Below are 18,218 nucleotides of genomic sequence, written 5' to 3' on the forward strand. Positions count from 1 at the left end.
GGTACTTTTACTGTGCTATTTTTCCTCACATTGTCGTCGCTACATTATGTTTAATTTTCATGTGATTGGCTAAGGAGAATAATCAGTCCCGTCACGTGACCCCGTCCACTCAAATCGCGCATGGAAAACTTGTCACACAGATTTCAAGACATCTGAAGTCAATTTAGTTTAATCATGGAGGACGAACGTGTGCGGCAGGCAGGGCGTGTATCAAACGGCGGTTTTGCGCACTTGAAAGTCACTGCGGTAAAGGGACACAATACGAAGGCTCGTCCGACATATGGAGAAATATTGAGTTCCTGTATCACTCCATTCGCCAAGTTTCATCCAAACGGCTATATCATGAGATAAAATTGTCCATCTCTCTCCAAAGTCTCTACACTAAGTGCTCTGCACTTATAAGCGAGTAGGGAACATATGCGATTGGAACGCATGCGAAGCAGTTTCGCAAACTGCATTACCAGTTATAATGTTGTAAATAACGTTCAGTTTCTTGCACAGTTTGATCGATTCGCTTAAATAAGACGTCATTACATCGAAAGAAATCGCAGGAATTACTTTTATGTTGCCTCTATCTGTATTTTGAACTTTTAAAGACATGAACCATGAAAAACCATGGACCACAACTCCCGGTAAAAATCTTTATTGTTCTAACTAAGAAATAATGTCACATACATCTTGGATGGCTTGAGGTTGAATAATTGATCAGCCAGCTCCTCTACAGATATGACTGTTAATGCTAATCCAATGCCATTTAGGTTACAAATGTTTTGCATTTTTTGCATGCAGTATTTGGGGCTCTTATTTATTAATTTATGCATTGTGGGGCCTAGTACACATGATTGAACAGCGTTGGAAGTGCATAAATGGTTTAACCTGGAAAACTGAGCTCATAATAGACAGACAGACAGACCAACACATTAAATGGTTATTTTGTCTGAGTTGTATCCAGTTATATGCTTTATCAGTAAGGTAAAGATGTGTTTTGTTGTAAGTAGCTATTTTCTAAATAAATCTCCAAATTTGATTATTAGCAATTATTCTTAATTCATTCAAAAACACAGCCTAAAAAGTAACGAGTAACTAGTACTCTGATTCGTTTTTGAGAAGAGTAATTTTTACTTTTAATCAATTACTTTTTTAACACCAGTACTTTTACTTGTAATTGAGTACAATTTCAGCAATGTAACAGTACTTGTACTTAAGTACAAATTTCCAGTACTCTTTCCACCTCTGGGAAGAAGTAAATGAAAATGAGTGAGTGAAAGACACTTTTCTGCAGGAAAGAGAATTTACAAGAAATGTCTATATTCGCCCTCCTTTTGAACTGCGAAAGAACTCTGTGGAAGTTGAACAAATGTGTGTATTGTTTGGCAGACGCTTCTCTGTACTGGTACAACAAGGTAAAATATACCATGCAGCAGATGGGTGGTTGCGTATCACAGATTGACCCAACAGTGTTCTATTGGTTGGATGACAGTGGTGAGTTGTTTGGTCTCCTCGCCTGTCATGTTGATGATTTTTTGTGGGGTGGTTCTCAAACATTTTCCTCACTGGTCATCCCACATTTGAAAACTGCTTTTCAAGTTGGACGTGTAGAGCATTACAGTTTCAGTTATGTAGGAATGGAAATCTCTTCTGGAAATGGAGATACATGTACAGCCTTTTGTTATGAGCCAGCCGGAGCCATGCAATGTACTGCTACGCTGAGGTCCAAGATTGGTCAAATCCTGTGGGTTGCAAGACAGAATAGACCAGATATTATGTGTGACATCTATCCTGGCTTCAACTACAAAATCTGCTACTGTTCAGACTTTGCCTGGTGTAAACAAACTTATTAGAAAACTTAAGTCAGAGGAAGTGACTTTAAAATTTCAGAACTTGGTAAAAGACAGCTCCTTGAAACTAGTAGTCTTCAGTGATGCCTCAATCAGAAATCTTTCAGATAGAGGAACTCAGGGTGGTCGCCTAATCTTATTGATGGGAAAAGATGGTAAATTCTCACCCATCTCTTGGCAGTCTAAGAAAATCAGAAGAGTTGTCAGAAGCACTTTGGCAGGAGAAAATCTGGCACTTGCTAATGGCATTGATAATGGGATGTGTCTATCTGCACTTTATTCAGAAATTACAAAAGGTGATATTACATAAAACAACTTGACAGTTGTTTGTGTAACTGACAATCATTCTCTTCTAGATGCTGTTAAGTCCACGAAGTCTGGCGCAGAGAAAAGATGTTATGTTGAAATTAAGTGGCATAAAGGAGCGAGTCATTGGTGTCCAAGTCGAAGTCAAGTCTTCTCTGATTTTGTCGAGTCGAGTCGCAAGTCATAAAATTTGTGACTCGAGTCCGAGTCGAGTCCAAGTCATGAGACTCCAGTCCACAACTCTGGTTATTTGACCGTTTACATTTACATTTTACATTTATGCATTTGGCAGACGCTTTTATCCAAAGTGACTTACATTGCTTTATGCTATACATTTATACATAGGCATGTGCAATCCCTGGGATCGAACCCACAACCTTGCTCTTACCACTGAGCTACAGGAAAGCAGGAAAGGACCGTTGGTTATCTTAGAATGTGTGTAGTTGAATTATTACCAGCTGTAGGACTGTGATGAAAGTGAAAGTAGTTTAGCGCGTAGCTCAGTCAAATGTTTACAATCTCTGATAACCAAACACTACTCTAGCAGCTTTTCCTCTTCTCTAAGGAAGGCCTCAACCTTTTTTTGGTGTATTCCTTTTGGCGGAGGTTAATAAAATCACTCGGAATAGTGACATCATGTACCCGGGAAGTAGAGGGCGGTAGTCCGATGCCAGCCGTTCTCTGTAGTCCTTGAAAAGCGCTCTGCTTCTGTTAAAGACAATATCTCGCTTGGCACTGAACTTTGAGCTTTATCATTTTGCAGGTATTATTTATGCTCTAACAGCAACATTACACACTAACTTAAGGTTGAAAAATGGGATCGCGGGAAATGGGACCTTTAAAAGAGTGAACAGATGTGTTATTTACAGGTTTAACCTATTGTTTCTTACAATGTACAGTTTCCAGATGTTATGTGAAATGTGCAAGTGTGCAATGTGATGGAAAGTGTGTAGTAAGAGCTTTTAATTGTTCAGGCTGAGAATAGCCTGTGGGAAAAAACTGTTCTTGTGTCTGGCTTTTCTGGTGGTCAGTGCTCTTTTGCACCGGCCAGATGGCAACAGTTCAAAGAGGGAGTGAGCTGGGTGAGTCGAGTCCAAAACGATTTTCTTAGCCCTTTTTCTCTATCTGGAGGTGTAAAGATCTTGGAGGTTGGGCAGGGGGCAACAATAATCCTCTCAGCAGTCCTGACTGTTCGTTGTAGTCTCTTCATGTCTGATTTAGTAGCTTAACCAAACCAGACAGTTATGGGTGAGCACAGGACAGACTCGATGATGGCCGAGTAGAACTGTGTGAGCAGCTCCTGTGGCATGTTGAATTTCCTCAGCTGGCGAAGGAAGAACAACCTCTGCTGGTCTTTTTTAGCGATGGAGTCTCACTTCAGGTCCTGAGAGACGGTAGTGCCCAGAAACCTGAATGACTCTACTGCAGCCACAGTGTTGTTCATGATGTTGAGTGGGGGGAGTGCAGGGGGGGTCTCCTGAAGTCTACGATCATCTACACTGTTATGAGCGTGTTGAGCTCCAGGTTGCAGTGATTGCACCAGACAGCCAGCTCTGCAACTTCCTGTCTGTAGGCAGACTCGTCTCCATTGTGGATGAGGCCGATGATGGCAGTGTCATCTGCAAATTTCAGGAGCTTGACAGAGGAGTCTTTTGCAGTGCAATCATTTGTATACAGGGAGAAGAGCAGTGGGAAGAGCACGCATCCCTGAGGGGCACCAGTGCTGATTGTGAGAGTCCCGGATGTGTGTTTACCCAGCTTCACCATTTGCTGCCTGTCTGTTAGGAAGTTAGTGATCCGTTTTGTAAGGAAGGGAAAGGACATTCACAAGATGAATGCTTGGGAGTGCTGTTAGAAAGCAGAGCTCGCATAGCTTAGCGCGCTTCCCTCTTCTGCGTTCGTACGTGCGTTTGAACAGCAGCACTGTACCTCCGACTAGAATGTCCAGCAAAATGTCTGAATAATCAAAAACCGGAAAAATATTTTCTGGGATGTGTTGTTTAATGTTAAAGAGTTTGTCTCTGGTAAACATTATTAAAGAAGAATGACAAAACACAGAACAAACAAACAAAACAGTAGAAGGATTGCGGAGCTCAGCACGGTGGCTGCCATTCGTGGAGCCATCTTTACGGCATAAGTCACGTTTTACTAGTAGCCTGGGTGATCTAGTTCAACGTAAGTCTCCAAACCAACACCATGGCAGAGCCAGCAAAAAAAACAAAGAGGAAAAGCGAGAGAGTGATCGGACACGAGCCCGAACACGAATCAATATCTGACGGACTTACACTCGGTGGCGCGAGCAGCGAAGGCAACAGGTTGCAAAACAGATGGAGACCTAGTCTTCCTGCTACTGGATTTGAAAGTCTTATGTCATTTTTCTCTTACTGTCCTGTACTTTTGAGCTTGTAAATTTTTAGCCTGTGCTCAGGTTCTTTATTGGCGCACTAACGTTACTGGTTGACAATTCATACCAGTAAGGAAGACTAGAGATAATGTAATGTTGCCGGGTCTCAATAGCTTACACAGCATGATCGTGCCTCGTCACAAATTTTATGTTATGCTTAACGTTAGCACGATAGCTGCTATGTAGCTAGCCCACTATGCGCTAACGGCTAACAACCAGCTGCTACCTCAGAATCTAGTTTGAGCTATAAGTTTAGCCTAGTAGTATACCCCACAGGAGCCAAAAGAGTGCTTTAGTACATGCACAGTTTATGAAGTGACATGATGTAACAGCGGTTTCTGCTTAGTCAACAAAATCACTTGTTTTGCGCTGCCCACGGGGAAGCTTATACAGTCAGTGACAGTATTTACGACACTGATAACAGGCGATTGCACTTATTAACCACACGGGGGAAACATAAGCAAAAGTTATCTAATGTTGCTTTAACATACGCCTGGCATAAACAAGCGTGCATCAAGCAACAGCCATGTATGTTACTGAGACTCTGCACTAGGGGTGGGCAGATCGATCCTGAAGTATCGATACTATTTGTATTGAAAAGGATTGATCCTAACATAAAAATATCGATACTAATGTGTTTTTACTACTGATTTTATTTATTTACTAATGTAGCTAATAATTGTATAATATAGAAAACCTTTTTCCAGAGGAGCATCGTGTGGAGTTATTTCACTGCTGTGAATAAAAACACTGCGATGTATGGCAGTAGGGTTTGGGGAGTAAAAAGCCAAAGATTGAGAGTTAAAGTTATTACTTAAGCACTTTATTTACTTTGTTTTTCAAACAATTGTGTGCACTTTGTTCATAAGTTCATTTAAAAAAGTGTAATGAAAGCGAAACATGTTAAATTATCTATTAGTGTGTCTAAATATAACACTGTGCACAAAATTATTACTGAAGAACAAAGATTTTAAAACTTTTTTTCCGTTTTTGTTCAATTTTTTTAAAGCTAGAGAAGTAGTACTGGGATAGGGAGAAGTTGTTTTGTTATATATTGTTTTTCTGTCCTGTCAATCTGTTATTATTACTATTTCCAATAATAATTTGGTGCAAAGTTCATGTTTGCAAATTTTATTACAGTAATAAATAAATATATTTATTTGGTTTAAAATGTGTCCTGTGTTTTAACATGCACATGATTAATTAGCCTACAGGCACGTTAAGAGCACAAATCACAAAATATTTTAGTGGTCTTGAAAATGTATTCAGATTTAGCATATTAATGATGCATTCATCTGATAAATCATGACACTTCATCTACAGGAAAGTAAATGTAAGTTCAAGTGAATGCTTCTAAAAGTAAAAAAAGTATTGGTATCGGTATCAATATCGGCAATACTGGCCCCGCATTTACTTGGTATCGGATCGATACCAAATTTTACAGTATCGCCCATCACTACTCTGCACCGGCCATCTTTACTATTGAACGAGTCGAGTTGGTGAGAGGAGGCTGGGCTATGTTGTTACTGCGATCACATGCATTGTGTCACAGAAAAAAAGAGAGTGCGAAAGGGCAGCTGATATAGATACTGCGAGACATGTGTATTAGAACCATTTCAGATTTTAAGCAACAATACGTATCGATATATAGAATTTTTTGACAACACTACAATGCATAAGTAAAAAGTAAAACTGTAAAACTGGTCTGAGTAACATTTTTTTGTGTACGGATAGAAAAAAGAAGTGGGAGAGAAATAGAAATAGGTGCAGGGCTTTAGACAAACATTTGAGAGAGGTGGCACTAGTGCTACAAAGTTATTCAGTTGGTGGCACCAGCCCTTAATTTGGTAGCACCAGAGTCATGGGGTGAGGTAAGAAAAAAGAATCACTAAAACTTCATTCAAATGTGTTTAATAGATTAATAAATCAATTAGAAATTAATACAAATCATTGTTTATGATTTAATTGTTTTTCATTGTGTATGCAAACTCTCTTTCAACACCATATTTAAAGCACATCTTTCTTAAAGCTACTTTCTTCCTTTATTTGTTGTGAACAACTCGTATAAGAGAACACAATTCCTTTAATATCAGTAATATCAGAGTGTTATTGGGCCTGTCCTTAGTTTATAATGTTCATCAAACAACAGAGAACTTTATTACATTTACATTTATTCATTTGGCAGACACGTTTATCTAAAGCGACTTACAGGTAGGAGAGTAGGGGTGCAGGGCTCTAGAGTGCGACCGTATTTCTCAATGGTGCGACTAAAAAAAATCTGAGGTCGCACCGGTGCGACCAGCCATTCGAGGGAGAAAAAAAGTCTCTGCGACTCTAAAAGTCTCCCTGTGATTCAACAACACACACATTAGGCCCATATCGTGGTCTAAACCAGTCAGAGATAGTGAAGGGCGGACCCCCACTCTGATTGGCCGTGGTCCAGATATTCCTGTACGTGTGTGTACCAGAGGTCGCGTTAACCGAAAATTCTCTGTCATTGACAGATTTTTTTTACCAGTGATGTAAAAATCTGAAGGCCGTTCGTCCGTCATTTTGACGGATTACAATGAGTGCAATTTGTAACTCCCCGTTTCCCTTCATTAGAGCGTGATATGCTCGCGAAAGGACGTGCATGTTTTCACCTGTCATTGTTACTGACTAGACATATATATATATATACAGGTGCTGGTCATATAATGCAGATTTCATTTTCCAACAGGACTTGGCACCTGCACACAGTGCCAAAGCTACCAGTACCTGGTTTAAGGACCATGGTATCCCTGTTCTTAATTGGCCAGCAAACTCGCCTGACCTTAACCCCATAGAAAATCTATGGGGTATTGTGAAGAGGAAGATGCGATATGCCAGACCCAACAATGCAGAAGAGCTGAAGGCCACTATCAGAGCAACCTGGGCTCTCATAACACCTGAGCAGTGCCACAGACTGATCGACTCCATGCCACGCCGCATTGCTGCAGTAATTCAGGCAAAAGGAGCCCCAACTAAGTATTGAGTGCTGTACATGCTCATACTTTTCATGTTCATACTTTTCAGTTGGCCAAGATTTCTAAAAATCCTTTCTTTGTATTGGTCTTAAGTAATATTCTAATTTTCTGAGATACTGAATTTGGGATTTTCATTAGTTGTCAGTTATAATCATCAAATTAAAAGAAATAAACATTTGAAATATATCAGTCTGTGTGTAATGAATGAATATAATATACAAGTTTCACTTTTTGAATGGAATTAGTGAAATAAATCAACTTTTTGATGATATTCTAATTATATGACCAGCACCTGTATACATTCTGTATACGATATATATACATTATATATATATTATTAGGGCTGTCAACGTTAACGCGGTAATGCATGCGATTAATTTTTTCAAATTAACGCGTGAGAAAATATTTAACGCAATTAACGCAGCATCCGTTTGTTTTGACATCCTTTGTCTAGCGTTACATTATGTAATCACGCTCTTATTCGTGTACAGGCTTTTAAACCACTTAAGCGCGATTTGAAACAGTTGCTTTGACGCGTTCAATGGAGATAGACCGCTTCTAAACTGTGGACGCGGCAAAACGCAACGCGAGGTCCAGTCTGTGGTAAACAGTCACCTGCTAAGGGCTGCGTCGGTGAATCTCTGTCAGACAGCGCATCCGTGTTAAGTTCTCTTTCGTGCTTGAATGGATAAAACCACACAAGATTATGTCAGAAAGCCCGTTTTGTCTAGCATTTTCTTAAGCACAGACTTCAAAGTGTAAAATAAAATCTTAAATGAATGCAAAGTGTTCAGTTCGATGACTCCTGTCACTAATGTTAATCAAAGAACAAAATAAAAGAAGAAATCAATGTGATTTTGTAGCTTTAATGAGAATTCTTCTGCATTTAATTTATAATTTAGCATTAATAAAGACTGTAAAGTGTCCTTCAATTCCTGTATGTTTCCTACATGAGCTCTCAATTATACTGTTGAATGGCTATAATTCATGTTAAAATAATCAATTTAATAGAGACATCAGTTACAGTACTAATTTCAAAATGCTAGCTTTCATAAAATGATGCTGTTAAAGAAATATGTCGTTTCTACATCAATTTGAAGATTAAATGAGAAATTATTAAAATGTAAAAGTATATTTTAAAATATAATAGTTATGTGTGATTAATCCGATTAATTTTTTTAATCGATTGACAGCACTAATATATATATATATATACACATACATACATATATATATATATATATATATATATATATAGGTGCTGGTCATATAATTAGAATATCATCAAAAAGTTTCCATTCAAAAAGTGATACTTGTATATTATATTTGGAGATGTTTCTGTCTTTTTTAAACAAATACGGAACCAGAAAAATTACATTTCATTTTCGAGAATATGTAGATTAAAACAGCCCAACAGTATATTAATTTAACCAACCTTACAAATTCAAAAAGCACAATAATGCACCAATAATGTTAATTAACAACATCATATATAATATTAAAACACTGAAATTGACCGTTTTTGTGAATTGCATACTTTTATTTAACAAGTTTTGATAGATTATTAAAAAATTTCAATCTGTTACAGGCATGCAATGAATCTCGGAATAGCCAAAGCTGTGAAGGATACATTTGTTGTATCCTTAAAAACCTGCGGAAATAAGGTTGCATTTTGGGGCTGCTTTTGAAGCAACCTCAGCCAATCTGTGTCTCCATGTGATTTACAAAGCGTCTTATTTTCCCTCACAATCGCTGGTAAAACACAGTAAACTTGAAGCGTGACTACTGGCGAGTCACCCCGAAACTCATTAAAGGCAGCACAAACGTTTTTATATGCCAATGTTAGTTTATCCGCTAACTTGAGCTGCTGCATAAGGTGATATGCAACAAAGCCAAAAGAAACCAGTGCTGTTCTGATCAGAGAAGCGATGAAGTGAGTCGTACTGTATATTAAAAGATCGAATGACATGCTAAAAAACAAGTATGTGATTTGCATGATTGAAGAAATGTAATACAGTTTATGTAATACGTCTTTTTGAAAGATTTTTCTCATTCATTACGGTCTCAAGCAAAGACAGCGCAGCTTCAAAGAGACACGAGCCAATAGCGCTTGAGTGTGAGCTCTGTCAGAGCGTTTCATATGCTCTGCGCTGTGTTTACACGCTCACATAGTTTTGTCCAATTTCTAACGCCATAGTTTCATTGGTTGAATGTACTGAAATGAACACGCCCTTCACTGAACGAACGAGTCAATTGAGTCAAAATGAGACTGAATGAACTGCTACATGTCGTTCATGGTCTAATATTCTCTGTGTTGTAACAATGCATATCCAGTAGTTACTGAACTTTTCTGAAAAATAAAGGTAATAACCTGGTTTAATTTAATTCCAAGGTAAAGTAAATTAAATGTTCCATACAAAGATTTAACTGTTTCGACATAATTACACCAATTAAATTAGTTAAACCAGATAGATTTTAGTAGACTAATATAATGTAGATTTTGTAGACAAACTAAAATGATAGGGATGACTACAATATGCCCAAAACTAAATAGCATTTTAATCAAAAGACTGACTAAACATAAATCAAAATTTGCTGACACTCAGTGACAAACCTGCAGTACAGCAGGTTCAGTTATCACATTATGCAGCAGCTCACGTTAGTGGATAAAACATTTAAAAATGTTTGTGCTGCCTTTGTAATGAGTTTCGGGGTGACTCGCCTGCAGTCATGCTCCAAGTTTTCTGTGTTTTAACGTCGATTGTGAAGGAAAATATGACGCTTTGTAAACCACTTGGAAACACAGATTGTGTCTTGTGCTTCTCTCTCTACCGCATATGTGAGATAAGCACACGTGACGCGCTGGCGCAGAGTAGGTAGCGTCTTGACCGCTGAACGTATAGAATTAAACATATCGTAAAATATCCCCATCTCTCTACGATGCGCATCGTATCATTTTTGCATCGAGAAATATCGTAATACGAAGTATCGTTACACCCCTAGTTATCATCCAATAATGAAAATCTGAAAATGAAACGAATATCAACATACAGGCAAGACTGATCATTGTGATTGGGATGAAAGTGCTGTGCATGGACAGTGTGGTTTTGAAAGCGTTGTGCAGGGACATGGTGGTTTTGAAAGCACTGTGCGGGGACAGGGTGGTTTTGTGCTCTTCAGTATGTGCAACAGAGAAGCAGTAATGGGGAATGGCATGGCTCTTGGAGCCCAGTTAGCTCTACAACATCACTTGTGTAAACATTCCCAAAAATGCCACAGTCCTAATTCCTCAACACTTTAAACTTCGGATTAAGTTTAACCTGACAGTAAAAGCAGCCTCAACATGTTCTCATAAGGGCACAAACTGAAAGACACTAGGTGCGTTTACATGTGCAGCTTTTTGTCATTCCAATTAAAATCATTCCGATTGAAAGATTTATTTGACTGTTTACATGAGATGCCATCTAATCCAGTATGGTGTTTACACGTGCGGGCGCTTTTAATTGGAATGATTTTGTGACATGCGCACAGTGGCATGTGCCCTGTTTGCCGCCTTTTATTCCTGTCAATATGGAGTTTCATATTTTCTTATGTGCGCTATTTTTATGTAACGTTACAGTCTTGCTTTTAATTAAGCAACAGCGTGAGTTTTTAGCCATACTGGCGTTGGAAGGTGTTAGGAAAAGACAAGCGCAGGAAGGAGACATTTTTGGCGGCTGTCCATTACTACGGACCATCTCAGTACTACCCCTCCCTCCTCAGAAAAACAGAAGTGTATGGATGAAGGTCCGTAGTAAAGACAGGTGGGAGCGGGTTGTATTTCTGGAAATTAGTGACCTGGAATGGAAGCTAAACTTTCGCATGAGTCGCAGGTCATTTCGTTTGTGTTGGCTGGTAGAAGGATTTATGGCCCCAGAAGAAGAGAACGTCAGAGATCCCGTTCCCCTAATTATGCGAGTCGCGATTGTTTTGTACAAACTTGGAAGCTGTTATTCATTTTAGCTTTGAAGTACACCGTCTTCAAAGTCTTCCACCGGTTTCGGATTTGTTCGACGGTACGGGCTGCGCCAGATTCTTTTAATTTTTCACAAACTGTTTTGAATAAATCCACATTTCTAATCTTCCTGCCATCCAGTCGTTGAATTATATTAAGTTCCTTCAGTGTATTTAATAAATGTATTGTTTCAGCCGAACTCCAGTTTGTCTTTGCCGCCGCCGCCGCCATTTTGACGACCCCTGACCTCTTGACGTGATGACGAAGACGCAAAGTAATCGGTTTAAAGTATTTACATGGCAGAATTTTTATTTTGTTCGGTTTATCCCACCCCTCTCAAACAGATTAGAATTTCATTCGGTTTGGGCATTTTTATTTTCCGATTGAGGTGTTTATATGGAGCATTTTCATTTGGATTGGACTTTTAAACCGATTAAAATGCTCCATGTAAATGCACCTGTTGATTTTGCTAGTTGAAAAACCCTCCAGGGGCATATACCAACTTAACATAATAGAAAAGGAAAACAAAAACCAAACCAGGTTTTTCAGTTTTCCTAATCAAAACAAAAAGTTTTACTGCACTGCAATCAATAGTTTATTTTATTGTTTGAGAACAAAACATTTACTGTGTGCACCACTTATATACAGTTTTTTTCTTTTTCTTTATCAGGGGTGCAAACTCATCAGGGGTGAAAAAGGTGACAAACTAAACCCCGCCCCGCTAGTTAAATGCCAATATAGGTTAAGGCAAGTTAATTCACATAGCACATTTCACATGCAAAGGCAAGTCAAACTAGTTTATAGGGAGAAAATGTAACACGCTGCAAAAAATGCTTTTCTTACATTTTGGTCTTATTTCCAGTCCAAATATTTAATAATTCTTAAATCAAATCAAATTTTTCTTTTTTTTCAGAAAAAATAAACCAAACGTCAAAATCTTGTTTAAGATTATTTTGCTTACCCCATTGGCAGATTATTTTGCTTGTTTTAAAGTAAAACTCACTTAATTGTGACTTTTTTTCTGAAAACAAGACAATTCGCTTCTTGATTTAAGAATTTTCAGATATTTGGACTAGAAAAAAAGACAAAATCTCTAAGTAGGAAAGCATTTTTTTGCAGTGCACCATTCAAGGATAAACACCTTTATATGATTAAAAAACGTTTGAGAGACAACTACGGTCTAAAATCAACATGGATTGTTGTTAAGATGTTACATGAACTTAGTCAGGGCAAATAAACCACTGTAAATCTTCATTTCAGCACTCAAATTTTTGAAGCGGCTGACAGGCTAAACGTGAGGTGTTTCTCCGTCTTGAAACAGGCTGTTACAGGCTGACACTTGAGCTGATACTAATATTACTGTACATTACACGCTGTGCTTTACTTGTAGGTCGAACAGTTCTAAAATCGACTTCATGTCAGAGTAATAGCTTACTGATATGTGAGACAAATGTTAAGGTCGAGACTGAGAAGCATTTTTGCAAAGGGTAACGTTAGCGAACTACTGTAGCGATAACGTAACTTACAATCTTCATAGCTATCACAACAGCAGCCTCACGCCAAAAAAAATAAATAAATAAACCCAGCCTCACGCGGTAATCACCATTTAAACTGGAACACCATAATTTACAGCAGATACAAATGCATTCCGTCCAGCTCTCCAGCGAACTTAATTTAGCTGGCTACAAACAGGCTAATCTAACCATCATTTACTTCAAAAAATAAGTTGCTTACCGTTAGCTTGTTCCTTCATGTTTTACACAGTGGTGCCAACTCTTTTCAATGGAAAGTAGCTAAAGCCTATTTAGATTGGTTGTGTCATGGCTCTGCTTCCTTAGTCAGGTTTTTCTTGGTCCTGTAGCAGAGCCATGACAAAGTCTTTGGTTATGTGTGGAGAGAAACGTATGATTGTCCGTTTGACTATAATATACGTTCTCTCCAGTGTCTTGTCATTGGCCCCATTCCTCTCGTTTCCTCGTTATCTTTCCCTGAGTGTTTAATGTCTCACACCTGCCCCATGTCGTTATCCCTCGTTTGTGTTTCCCATAAATACCCTCTTGTTTCTTTGTCTTGTGTTCGTGGATTGTGCGTGGTGTACCATGCTTGGTGTTTGTCAGCGTCTCAGCCTTGCCTTGTCCTGTCCGTGATCCAGTTTTGTTTAGTAAGTTGTTTTAGTGTTTAGTGTTGTTTGATTACGGTTCTTGCTTTTGTTTTGCCCCCTCGTGGGAAGTCTTTGTTTTCTGTTTTGGTTTAGTTCCTGTTTGATACCCCCTCGTGGGTTTTTCCTTTGTTTTGTTCATTTAATAAATATATCTTTGTTAACCCCTTCACTGCTGCCTGCGCTTGGGTTCTTTCCTGCCGATCCCTGACAGGTTGGATGATGAGGGAAAGAACATTAAGGTGAGCCAATCAGAGGCAGAGTAGGGCGGGTCCATCACTTTGCCAACAGGGGAAAAAAACGCTACAGGTGACATGAGACAGATGACTCGCAGATACGACGACTGACGACCCCCCCACGATTTTTTTTACAGATCTACACAATTCACGTGAATGACCTATTTCAAGGTGAAAACGGCGAATTTTGCAGAAAAGGTGACAAGTTTGCACCCCTGTTTATATACTGCTTTTCTTTTTTAAGTTGAGATAAATAAATTAGAAGTATTGCTCATTGTCAGTTCATGTTAACTAATGTTAACAAACACAACCTTATGTTGAAGTGTTACCATATAAGTGTATTTTATTTAAAATCCAAGTTTATAACACATCAAATATTTCAGAGCAGAGCATAAACAGAACAATCCTTCAAGCTTTTCATAACTATGTTTGTGAACCCTGTAACCTATGGGAGGCAAATCCTGCCAAATTTAAATAAATAAATTAAACGATGAAAATGAAAACCAGATTAGCAATTTCATTATACACAACTGCGTGCACAATATGTGCCAAAATGAAAAATAAAATGAAATTATTTTATTTTCATTTTCATTTTTACACTGACAATGCGTTGTCCCTGTCAAATTGAAAAAGAAAATGCAATTGGTGATTTGACATTTCATTTTCACTAAAATCTCGAGGCAAGACTGCCAATATGAAAATGAAAAGACAAATGTGAAAAAGAAATTGTAAAAACATTTTTTACAAAGGTTTTATTAATGTTCACGCAATAATACTGACACAATTCAAATCAAAATGTAAACTTTGATTTTCATTTTATTTTATTTTATTTTCTCTTCTCTTCTCTTCTCTTCTCTTTTATTTCATTTTCGTTTTCGTTTTCGTTTTCATTTTCTTGTTCACGTCATGCAAATTACATGTTAATTAGTGGGTGTGGACGAGCGTCTGCATTACTGGGAACGCCCACAAAAATGTCATATCCGTTTATTCGAACGAACGTGTGTAGACCTTGTCAGGCGTTTGGCCTTAGCGCTTTGTAATGATCACGATGACTGTACCTGGTGCAATACCGAAAAGTTGTTGTGTGGTGTTCTGCATCTCTGATAAGTTAACAGATGAACAAACTAAAGCATTGGAGAGCCTGTATCTCTAGCGTGCCCTGAAACATGCCGGAGCGCGATTGTCCTCACTCCGCCGCTGACCTGCGCTCAAAAAAAAAAAGATTGCTTTGTTTATGTTTTCTTAAAAGCAGTCACAGTGTAATGACGATAGCGTGCTCGGGTGCGGATGGTAATGTACAATGTAAGAGCAGGTCAGCGGCGGAGTGAGGACAATCGCGCTCCGGCATGTTTCAGGGCACGCTAGAGATACAAGCTCTCCAATGCTTTAGTTTGTTCGTCTGTTAACTTATCAGAGATGCAGTACACCACACAACAACTTTTCGGTATTGCACCAGGCACAGTCATCGTCATCATTACAAAGCTATAAAGGCCAAGCGCCTGACAAGGTCTACACACGTTCGTTCGAATAAACGGATATGACGTTTTTGTGGGCGTTCCCAGTAATGCAGACGCTCGTCCACACCCACTAATTAACATGTAATTTGCATGACCGTGAACAAGAAAATGAAAACGAAAACGAAAATGAAAAGAAAATGAAATAAAAGAGAAGAGAAAATAAAATGAAATGAAAATCAAAGTTTACATTTTAATTTGAATTGTGTCAGTATTATTGCGTGAACATTAATAAAACCTTTGTAAAAAATGTTTTTACAATTTCTTTTTCACATTTGCCTTTTCATTTTCATATTGGCAGTCTTGCCTCGAGATTTTAGTGAAAATTAAATGTCAAATCACCAATTGCATTTTCTTTTTCAATTTGACAGGGACAACGCATTGTCAGTGTAAAAATGAAAATGAAATAATTTCATTTTATTTTTCATTTTGGCACATATTGTGCACGCAGTTGTGTATAATGAAATTGCTAATCTGGTTTTCATTTTCATTTTCATCGTTTAATTTATTTATTTAAATTTGGCAGGATTTGCCTCCCATAGTAACCAAGCCAAGAGTTGAATGAATACAATATTATATTGATTAAGAATTTGTGAATAAAATAAGAATGTTAATGCATTTATTCAACATTTTATTTAAACTTTTGGTCATCACACAAGTGCCATCTCAATACTTTGTGACAAAAGCAAAAAACCTATTGGAAACTTTACTCACTTGGGATTGATGTTTTCACCTTTTTCTTGAAGGGTTTCCAAAACATCCTTCCCATTCAAAACCAGTTGCACTTTTTCATTTTTGTCATCCATTTCCGCCAACATGAACTCCACCTACAAGAACAAGACAATAAATGTAATGTAACATGACTTGCTAAGTTGAACAACTCCCCAATTTTTTTTTAAATTACTTTTCTGTTAAAATGTTGTTACATTACTAACCAAAGAGTAACCAAGTATTTTTACATGTGGTTAATATATTTATGCATGCTCTGCTGCTTCTGTTATTGTATTACAAAGAGAGAGGGGTGGATTTATTTCCTTGCCATCCTACAATGAAGTAGCCCAATATGAATAGTTTCCAAACACTACTAATACAAGTGTTATGAAAGTAAAAAAAACGGACTTATTGTGATAAAAGCACTTACATGCTTTTAAACACTAAGGCCAATTTATTATTTTTTCCCTTTAAAGTCTACTAATGTGGAACAAAGGATTTACCTAAACCAACAACATTCCAGCAGGTTTTATTATAACAATACACCGACATCTTCTGTCTGGACAAAGGTTACCAGATGAAAAGCAATTTCAAGGAGGTTTGAAAATTGCCATTTAGCCTTCATTCTCTATGTTAACTGCAACACTTGAAACAACATTTTTGAAACACATACTTTGTTCATCTAGAGAAGAACAAATATATTAAATAAATGTCACCTTTTTGCACAAAAACTCGACACACAATGGAGGGCAGACGACTAAAAGCATATGTTGTATAACAGCACCAGTCCACAATAACAGGAAGTTCATCACAACAACCATAAAAGAAACGGATCGTATGGGAATTATGTAGTGAAAAAAATGTTAGCCTAAATTTAAACCTTTTCCTTTGTATTTTTAAATAGGCAAAAAATAAAAAACGAAACTATTTAACCATGTTTACATCAAGAGATCGCGTGCGCAGTGGGCCAGTAACGTATACATGTGTGTAGTGTTCATTTCCATACGGTATAAGTTATATACAGTGTCTATACAAGTACAGCATGTATGACATTAGCTGAGGGAGGGAATGGATGCACCTGCTCACTTACAGCATTCAAACCTTTAAGCATCATGCATTTATCGTATAGAAGTATACGATGTCTCGTGTACTCACCTCATCTCCCCATTTGAGCACATCCTTCTGTCGGTCCTTCACTTTATTGTAAATGTTGAGGAACTGAAGAATGCCGTGCTTCCTAACGTGGTCGGCATGTTTCTTGGTCTGTTCCCAGTCGAGTGGTGAGCCCTGTGACAGCAAGCCCATAGCACAAATCTGCGATCCCCTTTTAATTTTAATAAATTATATTTGTCGACTCTTTCAGCTTCTCGCAACTCACGTGCAATAACAACAAACGGCGATGTCAACCTCGCAGGCTAGGCCGTAAATGAGCTTAAAATGCTAATAACTTACGCTCTCAGGTTTCACTCAAGGGTTGCCGTTACACTACACGCTTTATGGTATAAAAGAAATAAACGGTCTCGAATTGTAAGCCGGTGCTATAAGACAGAGCAGCGAAGAGCACAAGCTGTCGTGAACTCTTCCTGCAGCACGGACACTTCAGTCGCGCTAAACACACGTGACTGTGACGTCACAGAATGACTCAGCAACTCTCCTCCTGTTAGAAAGATGCATTCTGCTATTTCTGTAGCTATTTACAATTGTAATGATATTAAGACTTCTTTCCCTGATCTTATATTCTATGTATGTATATCTAAGTTCTACAATTTAAAAAAAGTCCTGTTAGATGCGTGATCTGCGCTGAAAAAAGTAATTTCTACTCTGATTTCGATCTCCTTTCTTCAATTCAAATGTGTCATATTGATGTAACGTTATACACAACAATAATAAAAATGAAACGTTTTTGTTGCTTTATAACGTTTCTTTTAACATTTCGATTCGATTCTAAATGTTCTGTTATATTTTGTCAAACTTAAAAAACATAGTCTATGCATATTATAATGTATACATTTTATTGTTGCTGCTCAGTCAATGTTTTCTTGTTGGTCTATA

General features: G+C 37.9%; 1 protein-coding gene across 2 annotated transcripts in view; it reads right to left on the reverse strand.

Annotated features, from left to right (window-relative positions):
• The window catches only part of gclc (glutamate-cysteine ligase, catalytic subunit), a 67,640-nt gene extending 49,859 nt beyond the window's left edge, over positions 1–17,781 (reverse strand). For both annotated transcript variants that reach the window (XM_057342535.1, XM_057342534.1), the window contains exons 1-2: positions 17,322–17,781; positions 16,170–16,282 (exon numbers count right to left, since the gene is read on the reverse strand). In XM_057342535.1, coding sequence (XP_057198518.1) covers positions 16,170–16,282; positions 17,322–17,471 — 263 coding nt within the window. In that variant the 5' untranslated portion in view covers positions 17,472–17,781. The remainder of the gene's footprint in view (positions 1–16,169; positions 16,283–17,321) is intronic.
• Positions 17,782–18,218: the final 437 nt, after the last annotated feature.

Source organism: Triplophysa rosa, linkage group LG9, assembly GCF_024868665.1.
Source record: "Triplophysa rosa linkage group LG9, Trosa_1v2, whole genome shotgun sequence".
Lineage (NCBI taxonomy): Eukaryota > Metazoa > Chordata > Actinopteri > Cypriniformes > Nemacheilidae > Triplophysa > Triplophysa rosa.